At 37.8% G+C, this 14,727-nt stretch overlaps 1 protein-coding gene across 1 annotated transcript in view; it reads right to left on the bottom strand.

The window, feature by feature from the left end:
• LOC150091031 (uncharacterized) overlaps positions 1 to 14,727 on the bottom strand; it is a 556,951-nt gene that overhangs the window by 75,460 nt on the left and 466,764 nt on the right. The window contains 1 exon segment of the mRNA XM_090373962.1: positions 5,204 to 5,363. Within this exon segment, the coding sequence (XP_090230088.1) occupies positions 5,204 to 5,363 (160 nt within the window).

Raw genomic sequence — 14,727 nt, 5'->3', positions numbered from 1 at the left:
TCAGCTGGAAGAGTAGATAAGTTGTTATTCTTGAAGGTGCTTTTGATCTTTTTTTAATTTCACCAAAATTCTCCCAAATCGACTCTGCCAACCTATGTAAGCCATGGGCTAAGCAAGTAACATGGATCAGATTTGAATAGAAAACTTGTAAAGCTGAAGGGGCTATTACCATATACAAAGCTGTGTCACTAATAATGCAGACTCTTTCGCTATGTGGCCATATTTCAAATTTGGCCATAATAACTGCAAAGAATCATTACAAAATCTTGCTATTATAGAGTAATTAACATTTTTCAAGGACCTTACAGCAGTAAATAAGATGGCAATGGTTCTGCATCTAATTTTCCAGGCATACAATCTGCAATACAGCAGCCACAAAAATTTGTTGTTTCATCCACAGACATCCAAATGTAGTTTTCTCTAATATCTTGACAAATTTTGTGTCTAACTGTCATCATAAATAGCATTAAGGTAATTCTTTCTCAAGGTAGATGTGTCCAGAATATTTTCATTTAAACAAATTTTTTTCAAAACTTGCTTTGAGACTCTACACTATTTAGTTTATTGAAATGGATATTTACCAAGCTTACCAAGGAGAGACATGAATCCTTTGAAAATCACTTTTCTCTTCTTTTGAAATACATGGCTTGGTTAAAAGTGACTGCACGGCAAATTTTTCCTTGCAGTTCCTTTGCTTGGCCATGCTGTTTTCACATGTTGGTCGAGCTGGAATTTTATCTTCCATGGAATGTTCTTTTTGCAAACAACACAGACACAATAGTGGTACTAGTTGTAGTGGCAAATGATGCAAGAAACCAAGCTTATAAAGCATCAGCCAAAACACATACTTCGCCCATCCTTACCCTCCAAGAATTTGTCTAGTTCTTCCTTGAATTTATTCAAACTATCCACTTCTACAACAGCAGATGAAAGCATATTCCAAAAAAAGAGCTACTCTCTGGCTAAAGGCAAACTTCTGCACATCTATCCTACAACCATCCTTCTTCAACTTAAGTTTATGTCCCCTCATGCATGTAGTCTCAGCAAGAGGAAGAATGCCATTCACATTTGGCTTGCTCATTCCATTCAAGGCCTTAAACACCTCATCGGATCACTCTGCCAGTGCGTAGTCTCCAGACCTTGCAATTTGCGGAATTGAAGCCTTTCTAGGTAAGAGCACCTTTTTCCCCTCACCTATCTCATTGCCATTCTCTGCAAACTTTTCAGCAGATCTGCATCCTTCCTAAAGTGAGGCCTACAGACCAGATTATAATAAATACTCTATATACGGCCTAACCATGGTCTTATACAAAGGGATAATCACCTCCTTATCCCTACTAGCAAAGTTTTTGTATATCATTGACAAAACTCCATGAGCTGTCCTGGCAGCAGGTCTGCACTCTCAGAAAATTTCATATCTGAGTGCACAATTACCCCAGGTCTTTTTCATTTTCTACTACCCCAAGTGTAGTTTTACAGGTTGATAAGTTGCTCTGAGATTACTGCTACCCATGTGCAGTACCTTGCATTTGTGAATGTTAAACTTCAACTGCCATTTCTAAGCCCATCAATTTAATTTTTCTAAAATTTGTTGAAGTATCATACTGTCATTAACCATCCTGCCAACCCTTGTATCATCAACAAACATTAAACCAGATATCAGTATCATTAATAAATATTGAAAACAATAATGGGCCCAGAACTCAACCCTGAGGAACTCTACTGATAACATTACTCCACAAAGAGCAGTACCAACTGATAACCACTCTCTATCTTCCACTTAAGCATCCCTTTATCCATAGCAGTAAATTGTCCTTAATGCCACATTGCTCCAGTTTATACAGACATTATTTTCAACAGTATCAAAAGCCTTCCTGAAATCCAAGTATATGATATCAAAATATTTTTTTGCATCCAGTTCCTTTGTTACTGCATCACAGTAACCAGTCATATTGGGCAGACAAGACTGCTCCTTAACAAATTCATGCTATGACTGCAGTATAATTGCATTCCTGTTTAGATGGTCCTGCATTACTTCTTTAACAAGTAACTCCATTATTTTCCCCTTGAACAGACATTAAGCTGACAGGTATGTAATTACTCATGTCACCTTTGTGAATTGGGGATACATACATTTGCATATCTCCAGTCAGTGGGGGACCTCCCCTATGAATCCAAGGATGCTCTCATAATTACGGCTAATGGTTTGCTTATCTCCTTTGTGGCTTTCCTTAATATAATTGGCTAGATCCCATCCACCCCATGCAGTTTTTTTTTATGTTTAGCTTCAACAATTTCCATTCTGCTTTCCTTTCAGTTATCACAAAATCATTTTGCTCCCCATTAAACTTTGATAAGCTTCTGGCTTTCCCTTCCCTAAAGAATTCCTCATGTGTGAATTTAGATGCAAAATATCTATTCAATTTGTCATCAATCTGAGCAGGGTCATCAACAGTTAACCCACTTACATCAAGTGGCCCGATGTGATTCAACCCCTTCCTTCTACTGTTAATATAAGCACAGAAGTGTTTGCTGCTTTTCTCGGCATTCTTCACTACAGACTTCTCATAATCTGAATTAGCTTGCCTAAGCCCCCTTTGTGATTTGATTACAGACTAATTTATACATATCCCAAGCATTTTTCTACTCTGCCATATGTCTCAATAGTGCATCTGACATTCATTTAGGTCTAAGCATAAAACAACATTCTTCACTGGAATGAAAAAGAACTTCATTGGAATGAAAAGCCTAGTAACTTCTCTGAATGTTTCTTTTTTAGAATTTGCTGTTGATAACATCATCGGTTGGCCCAACTGTATAGAATTTAAAATCTCCAAGACCACTGTAGTAACCCTTACTATAGAAAAGCTTTTCCCTTTATGCCTGACAGAAGCTGTCTTTAAATGAATTCTACTATGATTACTGCCACTGTGTGGGTCTTTTACCCACAGATTCTTAATGCATGAAGAAACACTATGATAATCAGATCAAGAATACTGCTTCCTCTTTTTGCCTCTCTAACATGCAGCTGTAGAAAACAGTAAACAATAAATCCATGAAAGTCTTACTAGTGTGTGATTGATGAACCCACAAGTTCCAGTATATATGTGGAAGGTTAAAATCCCTCATTATAAAACATTCAGATTCACTGGCCCTCTCTATTTCTCTGTTTGTTATGCTCATCACTTTCATTAGGTGTGCAACACACTCCAACTCTCATTTTCTTTTTTCCGTTGCTTATGTCACACACCAAACTGACTAAACGTTATACTGGTCACCCGTGTTGATTGGATGCACTGCTTAGATTTAATTTGCATCTTAACTGAAGAATATTACTCCCCCCCCTTGAATAAAGCATTTTGCATATTTAAAAAAATAAGCAAATTGCTTTGCTCATGCAAAGACAGGGGCTTATTTGCTTATGTCTCTCTCTCCTTTGCATGAGCAAAGGAGAGAGACATAAGCAAACTTTCCACATATGAGAGGGTAACCTGCCTAGATTTGTCAGCTCGTTTGTACTCTCCTTGCTACTATTTTTTTTAGGCAAACCATAAGCCTAAATGGATCGAGGACATTGTCAACACAAAGTTCTAAACTGTTTTCTAAAGGAATCTCCTATACTTTCAGGTTGGTTAGATTTCCAATACTGTACTTTGTAGAGTCACCTTCCAAGAGTAGCACTGAGGGCAAACTGCTTTCAATTTGATGGCAGTTAGGTGTTTTCACATATGTAAAAAGATCTACTGTATTCACCATGTTAATCTTCCCAGTTTCATGTAATATCTTAACTACCATTGGATGAATTTTCATGAAATTTTAGATTTAACTCTTTTAGAAAGCTTAATCAAGATAATTCAAATTTCATTAAAATTAGAAATTCAGCCATTATTATCTCTTTTATCCACACAACATAAATTATCCATACAGTGTATATTATAGCTGAAGCACTTGACATTATACACTGATTGGAGGAATGAATAGCCAACAAGAAAATAAAAGTACTCAGCTTATTTTCTATGCAATATGGAAGTCACTGCTTTCTGAATTCATTTTTTATTATTATTGCGTTATTAAAAGATATAATGAATTATCGCTATTTGCTTTTAAATTATAATATATCTAAGTTACCACTCTTATACCACATGGAGTTTTAATATATTTTATTTAGGTGTTACCTAAACCAATAGATACTGAGTAAGTTTCAGGGATTTTGCCGATACCCATCATCAGACCTTGCTGCTGACCAATTCCTCCTGCTGGAAGTTCAGACCTAAATAGGCCCTAAATGCTATTTGCTTATTATATTGAAAATCACAGCAGAAACATTAAATATAAGTTATATTTCAATTTTTATTAAAATCTAGGTGGAAATAATGAAAGCATTATAAAAAGTTGAGGGAATATTACATCATGATGTTTGTGTGCTGAAGTGAAAGGAATTACTTTTATATATTATCAGTTAATTAATTAGTAATTAATTGGCAAAAAGTTAATTAATTATAAATAAAATTATCTTTATTGCTAATATAGTTAGGGAAGGACGTTACGTGATTGTTTTCCACTAAGATTATTAATAAATTTAATACTACTCATATCTATGTAAAATTAATAATATAGTTTATTAAGCAATCGCCTAAACCACTATACATTAAGGTGACATTTCAGGCGTCTTGAAACGAAAGATAAAAGTAAGTAAGCAGCAGCCATTATCAATCCACTGCAGGATGGAAGCCTCCTCAACAATTCATGTTGAGGGAAATGACCCATAATCTGCCAAGCAGGTCCAGTGCAGGATGGCAGATCGGCCATATTTAGCGGTCAAGAAATTGAATCCTGGTCTACTCAAAGAGAGTATGCTGCTGCTGCTGCTGCTCTCCCGTTCTGACCACTCAGCAATGGAGGCCTACTCGGCTACAGGTAAAGATACTACTCAACAACACACCTGTATGTTTGGCATAGCTCACAGGAAGACTGTTTTATGATGAATAATGTAAATAAGCAAAGCAAAAAAGTGTTCCATTTCATAGATTAATATTCTGACTGAAGTTTATAATATTTATAATATAAAAATATTATAATATTAAAAAAATTATAATATTTTTATAATTTGTATTTATAAATTAAGATACATCAAAAATTTTTTTTTTTTTTTTTTTTTTTGAAAACCTCCTCAAGGAACTGGGTTAAAATAATTAATTCTTACCCATGTAAAGTTCTGGAATATGTTCTACAAGGGTCCACCTTGGGTCCATGGGAACATGATTTTTATCTGCCAGCAGCCTACATACTTGACCTACAGTCATTCGTTCATCAACTAGGAGACTTTTAGCACTGTTATCAGCAGTGAATGCTTTAATAAAGAGCTGTACAATAAAAAAGATAATTTTAAGAAGAAGCCTAAAACACTGCATTATAAATGGCAACCTACTTTATAACAGATATAGGAATATGAGGTGGTCATAAAGTAACTGCATAAAAATGTGTTAACATTTTGATATGAACATTAATCTACATGCAGGAAATGATAATAACCAAGTTTCATTCTTGGGCTCAATTTATATGGCTATAAATAATTACTCAAAATACTATTCCTCTGAATTAACAGCAGCTCCCATTCCAGTAATGAAATTATAAACAGTGATGGAAAGCTGATTTTGGGACACATTCATTACTTTATTTTGACTGTCCTCTTTAGTTAGGTGATATCTCTCGGGTTATTAACCCCAGGGGCTCACATCTGGTGAGAGTCTCTCTCTCGAATTGTTTTTGGCTGGTACAGCATAAGCCTCAGGGGCTTCCTTGCACCATATAGCATAATAATAATAATGTTTGTAGATGCAGTCTTCTGGACAACTCCATTACCAGTAAAATAATAGCATTCATTTCTGGACTGTAGTGTGGTCACTTGTTGCAAAAGCTCTAATGATGTTTCTTTCCTGAGTTGAAAAAGAGGTCCCCATGCCTTGAAAGCTCTTTTATGTTTACTTTATTGCTCATTTGCTGTTTTGTGTATTTGATTTGATTTTATTTGATTTTATTTACTTTTAATATCTTTTATACTTGTAATAGTTTTGTTTCTTTTATAGTTATTTCAATGCCTAATATATTTTATTTTTAAATAAATTGTTTAACATTCAGGTCAGTGGTTACAATATTATTATCAATACAAGATGTTTCTTCCACCAAAATATTCAATTAACAATACAATAAATGTTGAGAGGCACTCCATCCTCTTCAATCACCTGGTCCAACACTCCTCTGTCTAAAGTCAAGCATAACAATATTTTACTGCATATTTGGCAAAACTTAATATTGATTAGCCTCCTCAGGATGCTGACAGGCTGAAGAGGTATTGTGAATCTACATTCACATATGAGGAATTCTTTAGGGAGGGGGATGCCAGAAGTTTATCAAACTCCAACAGGGAACTGAATGATTTTGTGATAACTGAGAGGAAAGTGGAAGAGAAATTGAAGGTAAATATAAAAAAGGCACCTGAGGTGGATGGAATCTATCCAATTATATTAAGAGAGACAGCAAAGGAAGTAAGCATACCATTAGCTATAATTATGAGAGCATCTTTCAATTTATGGGAGGACCCTTGGACTGGGGATTTGCAAATGTATCTCCAATTCACAAAGGGAGATCAAAGGATGATGTGAGTAATTACAGATTTGTTAGTCTAACTTCTGTTACATGGAAAATAATCGAATCAATGGCTAAAGAAGTAATGCAGAACCATCTAGACAGGAATGCATAAAAATAATTTTGATATCATATACTTGGATTTCAGGAAGTCTTTTGATACTGTTGCACATAAAGGACTGCCGTACAAACTAGAACAGTGTGGCATTACGGAAAAGGTTGTGCTATGGAAAAAGGAATAGTTCAGTGGGAGAAGCCAATGCATGGTTATAAATGGGCACTGCTCTTTGTGGACTAATGTTATTAGTGGAGTCCCACAGGGTTCAGTGCTGGGACCATTATTATTTTCTGTATTTATTAATGATGCTGATGAGGGTATATCAGGCTTAATATCGAAGTCTGAAGATGACACAAAGGTTGACAGGGTGGTTAATGACAGTAATGAAGGTATGCTGCTGCAACAAGATCTAGAAAAAGTAGGCAGATGGGATGAGAAATGGCAAGTGAATTTTAACATTGACAAATCCAAAATACTGCATATGGGTAGCAGTAATCCCATAGTAAAGTACCAACTGTGTGGTACTATACTTAGCATAGTGGAAAATGAAAAGTACCCAGGGTAATTGTGCAGTCAGGTATGAAGTTTTCTGAGTAATGCAGACAGGCTGTCAGGGCAGCTCATGGGGTTTTGTCAATGATATACAGGAATTTTAATAGCAGGGATAAAGAGGTGATTAACCCTTTATATAAGGCTACGGTTGGACCACATCTTGAGTACTGCATACAGGTCTGGAGGCCTCATTTTAGGATGTACAGCTGCTAGAATGGGTACAGAGAAGGGCAATGAGATTAGTGAAGGGAACAAATGAGTGCACTTACTAAGAAAGGCTTCAGGTCTGCAAATTATTGCAGCATCTGGAGACTTAAGTACTTGCAAGGTGGCCTGATTGTGGTGCTTAAGGCTTTGTATAGCTTGACCAAACTCAATGCCGATGAGATTCTTCTCTTCCTCTATTATGCATATAAGAAGGCACAATTCAAATCGAGGAAGGAGGACTTCTGAATGGATCCTACCTCCCCCTTCTTCCACATGGTGAGGCATGGGCCTGCCTCACTGAATTTCTGGGGTTGCCTTCTCTATCGTCCCCATACCTCTGTCTTTCCTTCAGCCTTCAATCTCCCCCCCCCCAATCTAATGCAGTGTAACCCCCCACACAACTTATCAATTAATAACGTCCAAATTTAAACCATGCTTACATAAACCTCTTTTGGCCTTTTATATTCTAACGTTAACCCCCCCCCCTTTTTTTTTATTCATTTATTTTCTTTTTTTACATAGGCCTTTGCCACAAATCTTTGGAAACTAGGTGGCAGGGCCTGCCAGAGTACAAAAAATCTACTGGGTACCTGACCTGCCTACCCGGGGCCAAGTGTTGTAACGGTGGATCCCAACAGGGGCCCAAAGGCTAAATGGTCAGAAGAACAACGGTACACAACACTACACATCCGTCCACTCCCCACACTTTTTAAATCTCTGGCCTTCACAGAGTTCTGTGTTACACAAACAGAGTACACAACGTGAAGATGGGGGAAACCCTGGTGCTGTCAGACAATTAACACACTTGTACTTGCTGAATGGACGTGCATAAAATTTCTTTCACCCAACGGGCAGTTGGTTGCTGAAACAAGCTTCTCTCTATTGTTATAGAAGTGGATAATTTGAATAAATTCAAGGAAGACCTAGGCAAACTATTGGAGAGCATAGATAGGTGAATTTTTTATTTTTTTTTTGGTTAATGCTGTATAAGCTTGCTTTTTTTGGCTAATTCCGTGAAATACTAATTCATAGATATAGTAATAAAATGTCCATTAAAAATTTCTTCAAAAAAAAAAAAAAAAGGTCCAATTATGAAAGTGTATATGTGGCACTGTAAAAAATATTATCTTCTCATTATGTAAGATTTGGACAAATAATAATACAGTAAATGTACATATTAATCCCGATCATATTATTATTTTTAGGTTATACAAAACTTCAGTGTTATTATTGATTAGTTACAAAAATTAAAAATTAATAATAATTACCTGTTTCCATTATTGTTTTGATAATTATCTACTTTTATTTTTATAATCAAATTCAGGAAATTGTTTTTTATTCTTTTTGAAAATGTGTTAAAATAGCTGTTTTCCCAGATTACAGATAAGAGCATGCAGTGACTTGTGAGCTGAATGTGACTCAGGAAACTAAACTGCAGGTCTATTGACTCGCTTTGTTTCGGTCTCAGTCTGCCTCAAGCTATCATGTGGTCAGGTTGTATACAGCAGAGCTCACTCCTGTGCATCAGGAAACACAGAGGCAATCTCCAATGCAGAATGCGCTGGACCTAAAAGGAACTAGTTATTGTTGGTAAATCTATTGTCAGGGACTCTGGGAATACACTATGCAAGATTTGTTATGTTGTTGTTATTTGGTTTTTAGGAGCATTAGCAACTAAGGCCACATTGCACTGGGGATATGTGATGGTCATTCTCTGACCTTTCCGTATCCCCCATACTTGGTGGCTCACAGGCTCGAACCCCGGTCTAATCAAGAAGTGTGTGCTACGCACTGCTGCTCCTGCCCACCTGGCTATGGAGGCACCTCACTATGCAAGAAGGATAGGTGGAAAAGGACCAGGGTATGTCTGCCAGGGGCAAAAGTTGATGATGTTGTAGAGCATATATCTTTTATGGGCACAAAAGATGATATTTTTGTACACGTTGGAACTAATGACATTACGAGTAAGAGATCTGCAGATTTACTCAAGTAGTCAATGTTGAAAAAAAGTTGTGAGTTAAGGGTTGAATGTGAAAGTGTCTGCAATTCTGCACAGACACATTAGAAGAAAGTATATGATGAGAGCCTTGACGGTCAATTTGGCCCTGAAGAGATTGTGCAAGGGGTAGAATTTTTTTCAGCCTGGTCTGTGCTTTTTGATAGGAGAGACTGCTTCTACAGGGATGGGGTACACTTAGCATTAGCATTAGCATTAGTAGAGGCATTTGATGCAAGAAAGCAAGCTTATGCAGCATCAGCCAAAAAAAAAAAACCACTCCCACTTCACCCCTCTGTTCGTTCAAAATACCTGTCCAGCTGAGCCTTAAACTTATTTAGGCTATCAACTTCCACGACAAGGGATGGAAGTCTGTTCCACCCAATAACCACCCGCTGGCTAAAGGCAAATTTCCGCACATCTATCCTACATCTGTCTTTCCTCAATTTGAATTTATGCCCTCTCAGGTGATTATTCTTAGCGAGAGGAAGAATCCCATCAGCATTGAGCATGCTCAAACCATTCAATGCTTTATACACCTCTATCAGATCACCTCGCTGGTGCCTAGTCTCCAGACACTGTAATTTGCAAATCTTAAGCCTTTCTTCGTAAGAGCACCCCCTTTGTTCCATTCACTAATCTTGTTGCCCTTCTCTGTACTCGTTCCAGCAGCTCTACATTCTTCTTGAAATGAGGCCTCCTGGCCTGTATACAGTACTCTAGGTGTGGCCTGACCATTGCCTTATACAAGGGAATAATCACCTCCTTATCCCTGCTAGAAAAATTCCTATATATCATTGACAATACACCATGAGCTACTCTTGCAGCCCGTCTGCAATGCTCAGAGAACTTCATATCTGCCTGCACAACCACCCCCAGGTCCCTTTCATTCTCTACCACTGTCAGTGTAATACCACAGAGTTGATACGTTGCTCTGGGGTTGCTGTTTCCCATGTGTAGTACTTTACATTTGTCAATGTTAAACTTCATTTGCCACCTCTCAGCCCATCTGCTCAACCTTTCCAGATCCTGTTGCAGCAGCATAGTGTCAGTAGTGTCCTTGACAACCCTGCCTACCTTTGTATCGTCTGCAAACTTCGACATTAAGCTTGATATACCATCATCAATATCATTTATGAATACAGAAAACAATAATGGACCCAACACTGAGCCCTGAGGGACTCCACTAATAACATTAGTCCACGACGAGCATTGTCCATTGATTACCACTCTCTGTCTTCTCCCCATCAGCCACCCTTTTACCCACAGCAGCAATTTGCCTCCAATGTTACACTGCTCCAATTTGTGCAGCAGTCTTCCATGTGCAACAGTATCAAAAGCCTGTCTAAGATCCAAGTATATAATATCAAAGTTATTCCCTGCATCCAGTTCCTTCGTGACTGCATCATAGTATCCAATCAAATTGGTCAGGCAAGACTTCCCCTTAAAGGGTGCAAGAATATTTGCAGATACTATTGTGGCAGTGTTAAGTGGGTCGGAAAACTGCTAGCTTGGGGGATACACAGACTAAAAGGTTAACAGTGGCCACAGGCAGCGGCAAAAGTGATTCTTGTACTGCTTCTATTAGAATGAGCAGCAGCCTGGAAAGCAAGGTAATGGATATTTCAAGGATAGCTGGGAGTCATAGTGGAACAAGCAAATACATGGGCTGTGTTAGGGTAACTAAGAGTAGGAACAGGTGCATGTATACTTGCATGTACACCAATGCTAGAAGTACAGTAAACCCTTGCTATTCACGGGGGTTACGTTCCTGAGAAATGCTGCGAATACCAAAAACGTGAATACTGAGTTATGGCTCCCATAGTAATAAAGGGGTTCCATTCCAAAGTATGAAATATATAAGAAAAACTAGTCTAAAATTTTGTCTATGTATGTTTTATATGTATCTTCATAATATGACTATGTACATAGACAGTACATAGTGAAATGCAAGCATATGGCATCGAAATGAAAATAAGAAACAATTTAATATTAGATGTAATATTTATTAGAAATTTCAAACCAGCGCCTTTGGTAACTAAAAAACTTATCACGACAGTGCTATCACCAGTTTCGCTAAAGTGTTGATAAAAGAGTTTTGCCTTTTCACGAATGATGAGTGAACTTAACGGAATTTTATTTTGAGTTCGGTCTTCTATCCACAGATTTAAAGCTTTTTCCATTTTTTCTAATTTAACATCACGAGTTACAGAGCAAATTTTTGAAGCAATTAGCGCGTTTTCACGGACACTACGGCGGATTTTTTCTTCTGATTTCTTGATTGATCGTACCGTTGACTCATTGATTTTATAATGTTTTGCCACTGAGGAGACACTTTCACCATTAGAAATTTTGTCTAATAACTCAATTTTATTCGCTAATGTCATTGCCTTCTTTGATCTTTTCACATTTCCCTTGTTATTCGTAACCATATTTTTGTACGGGTTAGAAAGAACTTGTCCACAATAAAGTCACTTTCTTCCATTAACACACTCGAAAAAGTCTGTTTTACACTGAAAAATGGTAGATTTATCACTTTTGTAAGCATATCAATTTATCTTATGATAAATTGATATGCTTGACAAGCGCATAACACATACTGAACAAGGATTAGCGAGAAACATCCACGCTCGCGATTTTGTCACCCCCCCCCCCCACCCACTGAGCGCTGTTTTGACCTGGAAAGATAATTTTAGCCACGCCCACGTTTTTTTTATGGCAGAAAATGTTCATGGCACTTTAAAATTCAAATTTTTTTAGGTTTCATTTTATGTTAAATCAGCGACCGCGAATAGCGGGGGTTTACTGTATAGTTAATAATTTGATGAGCTTGAAGTGCTAGTCAAGACATCAAAGGCAGATATTTTTGGGATATCAGAGACATAAGCAGAAAGACAGTGTGCAGAATTGGAATTTGGGGGGGGGGGAGGGTACAATGTGTACAGAAAGGATAAACAGGACAGGGAGGGAGGAGGGGTTATGCTGTTAGTTAAGAAACACAAAATCTAAGGAAGTGCATCCAATTGATGTTGGTGGACAATGTAATGTTGAGTCAGTTTGGTGTGACATAAGGACTGGGAAAGGAAAAATGAGAGTAGGTGTGTGCTATAGGCCAAATGAATCTGACGAGTATAATGAGCAATTGTGCAGAGAAACAGAGTGGGGCCAGTAAATCAGAATGTCTTATAATGGAGGATTTTAACTTTCCAGATATTGATTGGAACTTGTGGATTGGTCACTCGCACACTAGCAAGACTTTTGTGAATTCTTTGGATGACTGTTTTCTACAGCAACATGTTCGAGAGACAACAAGAGTGAGTAACACTATTGATCTGATTACCAGCAGTGATTATTCATGCATTAAGAATTTGCAGATAAAGGAACCACTGGGTGAGAGTGATCACAATGTACTGATGTGGGAATTACTTAAAGATGTAACTACAATCAAAGCTAAAGAGAAGGGCTTTTGCTTTCATAAAGGTGACTACAGGGGTCACAGACAGTTTTTAAATTCTGTTCAGTGGGATCAACTCATGATGTTACCAATGTTGAATTCTAAATGGGAAGCCTTCGGGGACTTAATTTTGGAAGCTACTACACTTTTCATACCAACTAAGAAATATTGTTCACAGTTTAGGCCTAAAATTCGATCAGACGAACTAATGAGGCTCGTGACAGAGAAGAAAAATGTATGGGATGCATAAAAAGAATCAGATGACAAAGAGGCCTATGGCAGATATAAACTAGTCTGTAATCAAGTCACAAAGAAGGTTAGGCAGGCGAAGGCAGACTATGAGAAATCTTTGGCAAAGGATACAAAGAAAAACAGCAAAGAGTTCTTTAGTTATGTAAACTCTAGAAGGAAAGGGATGAATCAGATTGGACCACTTAACATTGATGGGTTGACTATTGATAATCATGCTCAGGTAGCTGATAAACTGAATGGGTATTTTGCATCTACATTCACACGAGGGGATGTTCAAGGATATCAAACGTTTATTAAACTCTGACAGGGAGCTAAGTGATTTTGTAATAACTGAGAGCAGAGTGGAAGAGAAATTGTTGAAGTTAAACATAAAAAAGGTACCCGGGGTGGACGGGATCTAACCAGTTATATTAAAGGAGGCAGCAAAGGAAGTAAGCAAACCCTTAGCCATAATTATGAGAGCTTCCTTGGACTCAGGGGAGGTTCCCATGGACTGGAGGTGTGCAAATGTATCAACAATTCAAAAAGGGGGTTCAAAACGTGACACACTGTTAGTTTAATAGGTCTATAGTTACTGGGGAAATTAATGCAATCGCTGGTTAAAGAAGTATTGCCAGGTCATCTAGACAAGACTGCAGTAATAGTTAAGACACAGCATAGGTTTGTTAAAGGGAGGTCTTGTCTGACCAATTTGATTGGATACTATGATGTGGTCACAAAGGAACTGAATAGAAAAAATAATTTTGATATCATATACTTGGATTTCAGGAAAGCTTTTGATACTGTTGCGAATCAAAGACTGCTGTACAAATTGGAGAGGTATGGCAATGAGGTTTTGACAATGGATAAAGGGATGGTTGAGTGGGAGACGACAGAGAGTGGTAATCAATGGACACTGCTCTTCGTGGACAAATGTTATTAGTGGAGATCCCCAGGGTTCGGTGTTGGGCCCATTGTTGTTTTGTATATTTATCAATGATATTGATGAAGGTATATCAGGTTTGTCCAAGTTTGCAGATTATACAAAGGTTGGCAGTGTTGTTAATGACAGTAAACTATTCTACTCCAACTGATCTAGATAAGTTGGGCAAATCGGCTGAGAAGTGGCAACTGACGTTTAACATTGACAAATGCTATTTGTTATTTTTGGTTTTTTTTAGGAGCATTAGCAACTAAGGCCATATTGCTCCAGGATATGCGGTGGTCATTCCCTGACCTTTCCGCATCCTCCGTATTTGGTGGTGACGGGCTCGAACCCCGGTCTAATCAAGAAGCGTGTGCTACGCACTGCTGCTCCTTCCCACCTGGCTACGGAGGCGCCTATTGACAAATGCAAAGTACTGCCTATGGGTAGCAATAACCATAGGCAGTACTTTAGTATAGTATCATAGGGAAGTGAAAAGTGAGAAAAACCTGGGGGTGATTGTGCAGTCGAATATGAAGTTTTTTGCTGAGCAGTGCAGATTGGCTGCCAGGGCAGGTCATGGACTCTTGTCAATGATATATAGGAATTTTGCTAGCAGGGACAGGGAGGTGACTATCCCATTATACAAGGCAATGGTC

This window comes from Mastigoproctus giganteus, chromosome 1 (assembly GCF_048544385.1).
Source record: "Mastigoproctus giganteus isolate SK-2022 chromosome 1, ASM4854438v1, whole genome shotgun sequence".
Taxonomy (NCBI): Eukaryota; Metazoa; Arthropoda; class Arachnida; order Uropygi; family Thelyphonidae; genus Mastigoproctus; species Mastigoproctus giganteus.
Note: the sequence above shows the minus strand (reverse complement) of the source record. Positions and strands in the feature narration are given on the sequence as shown.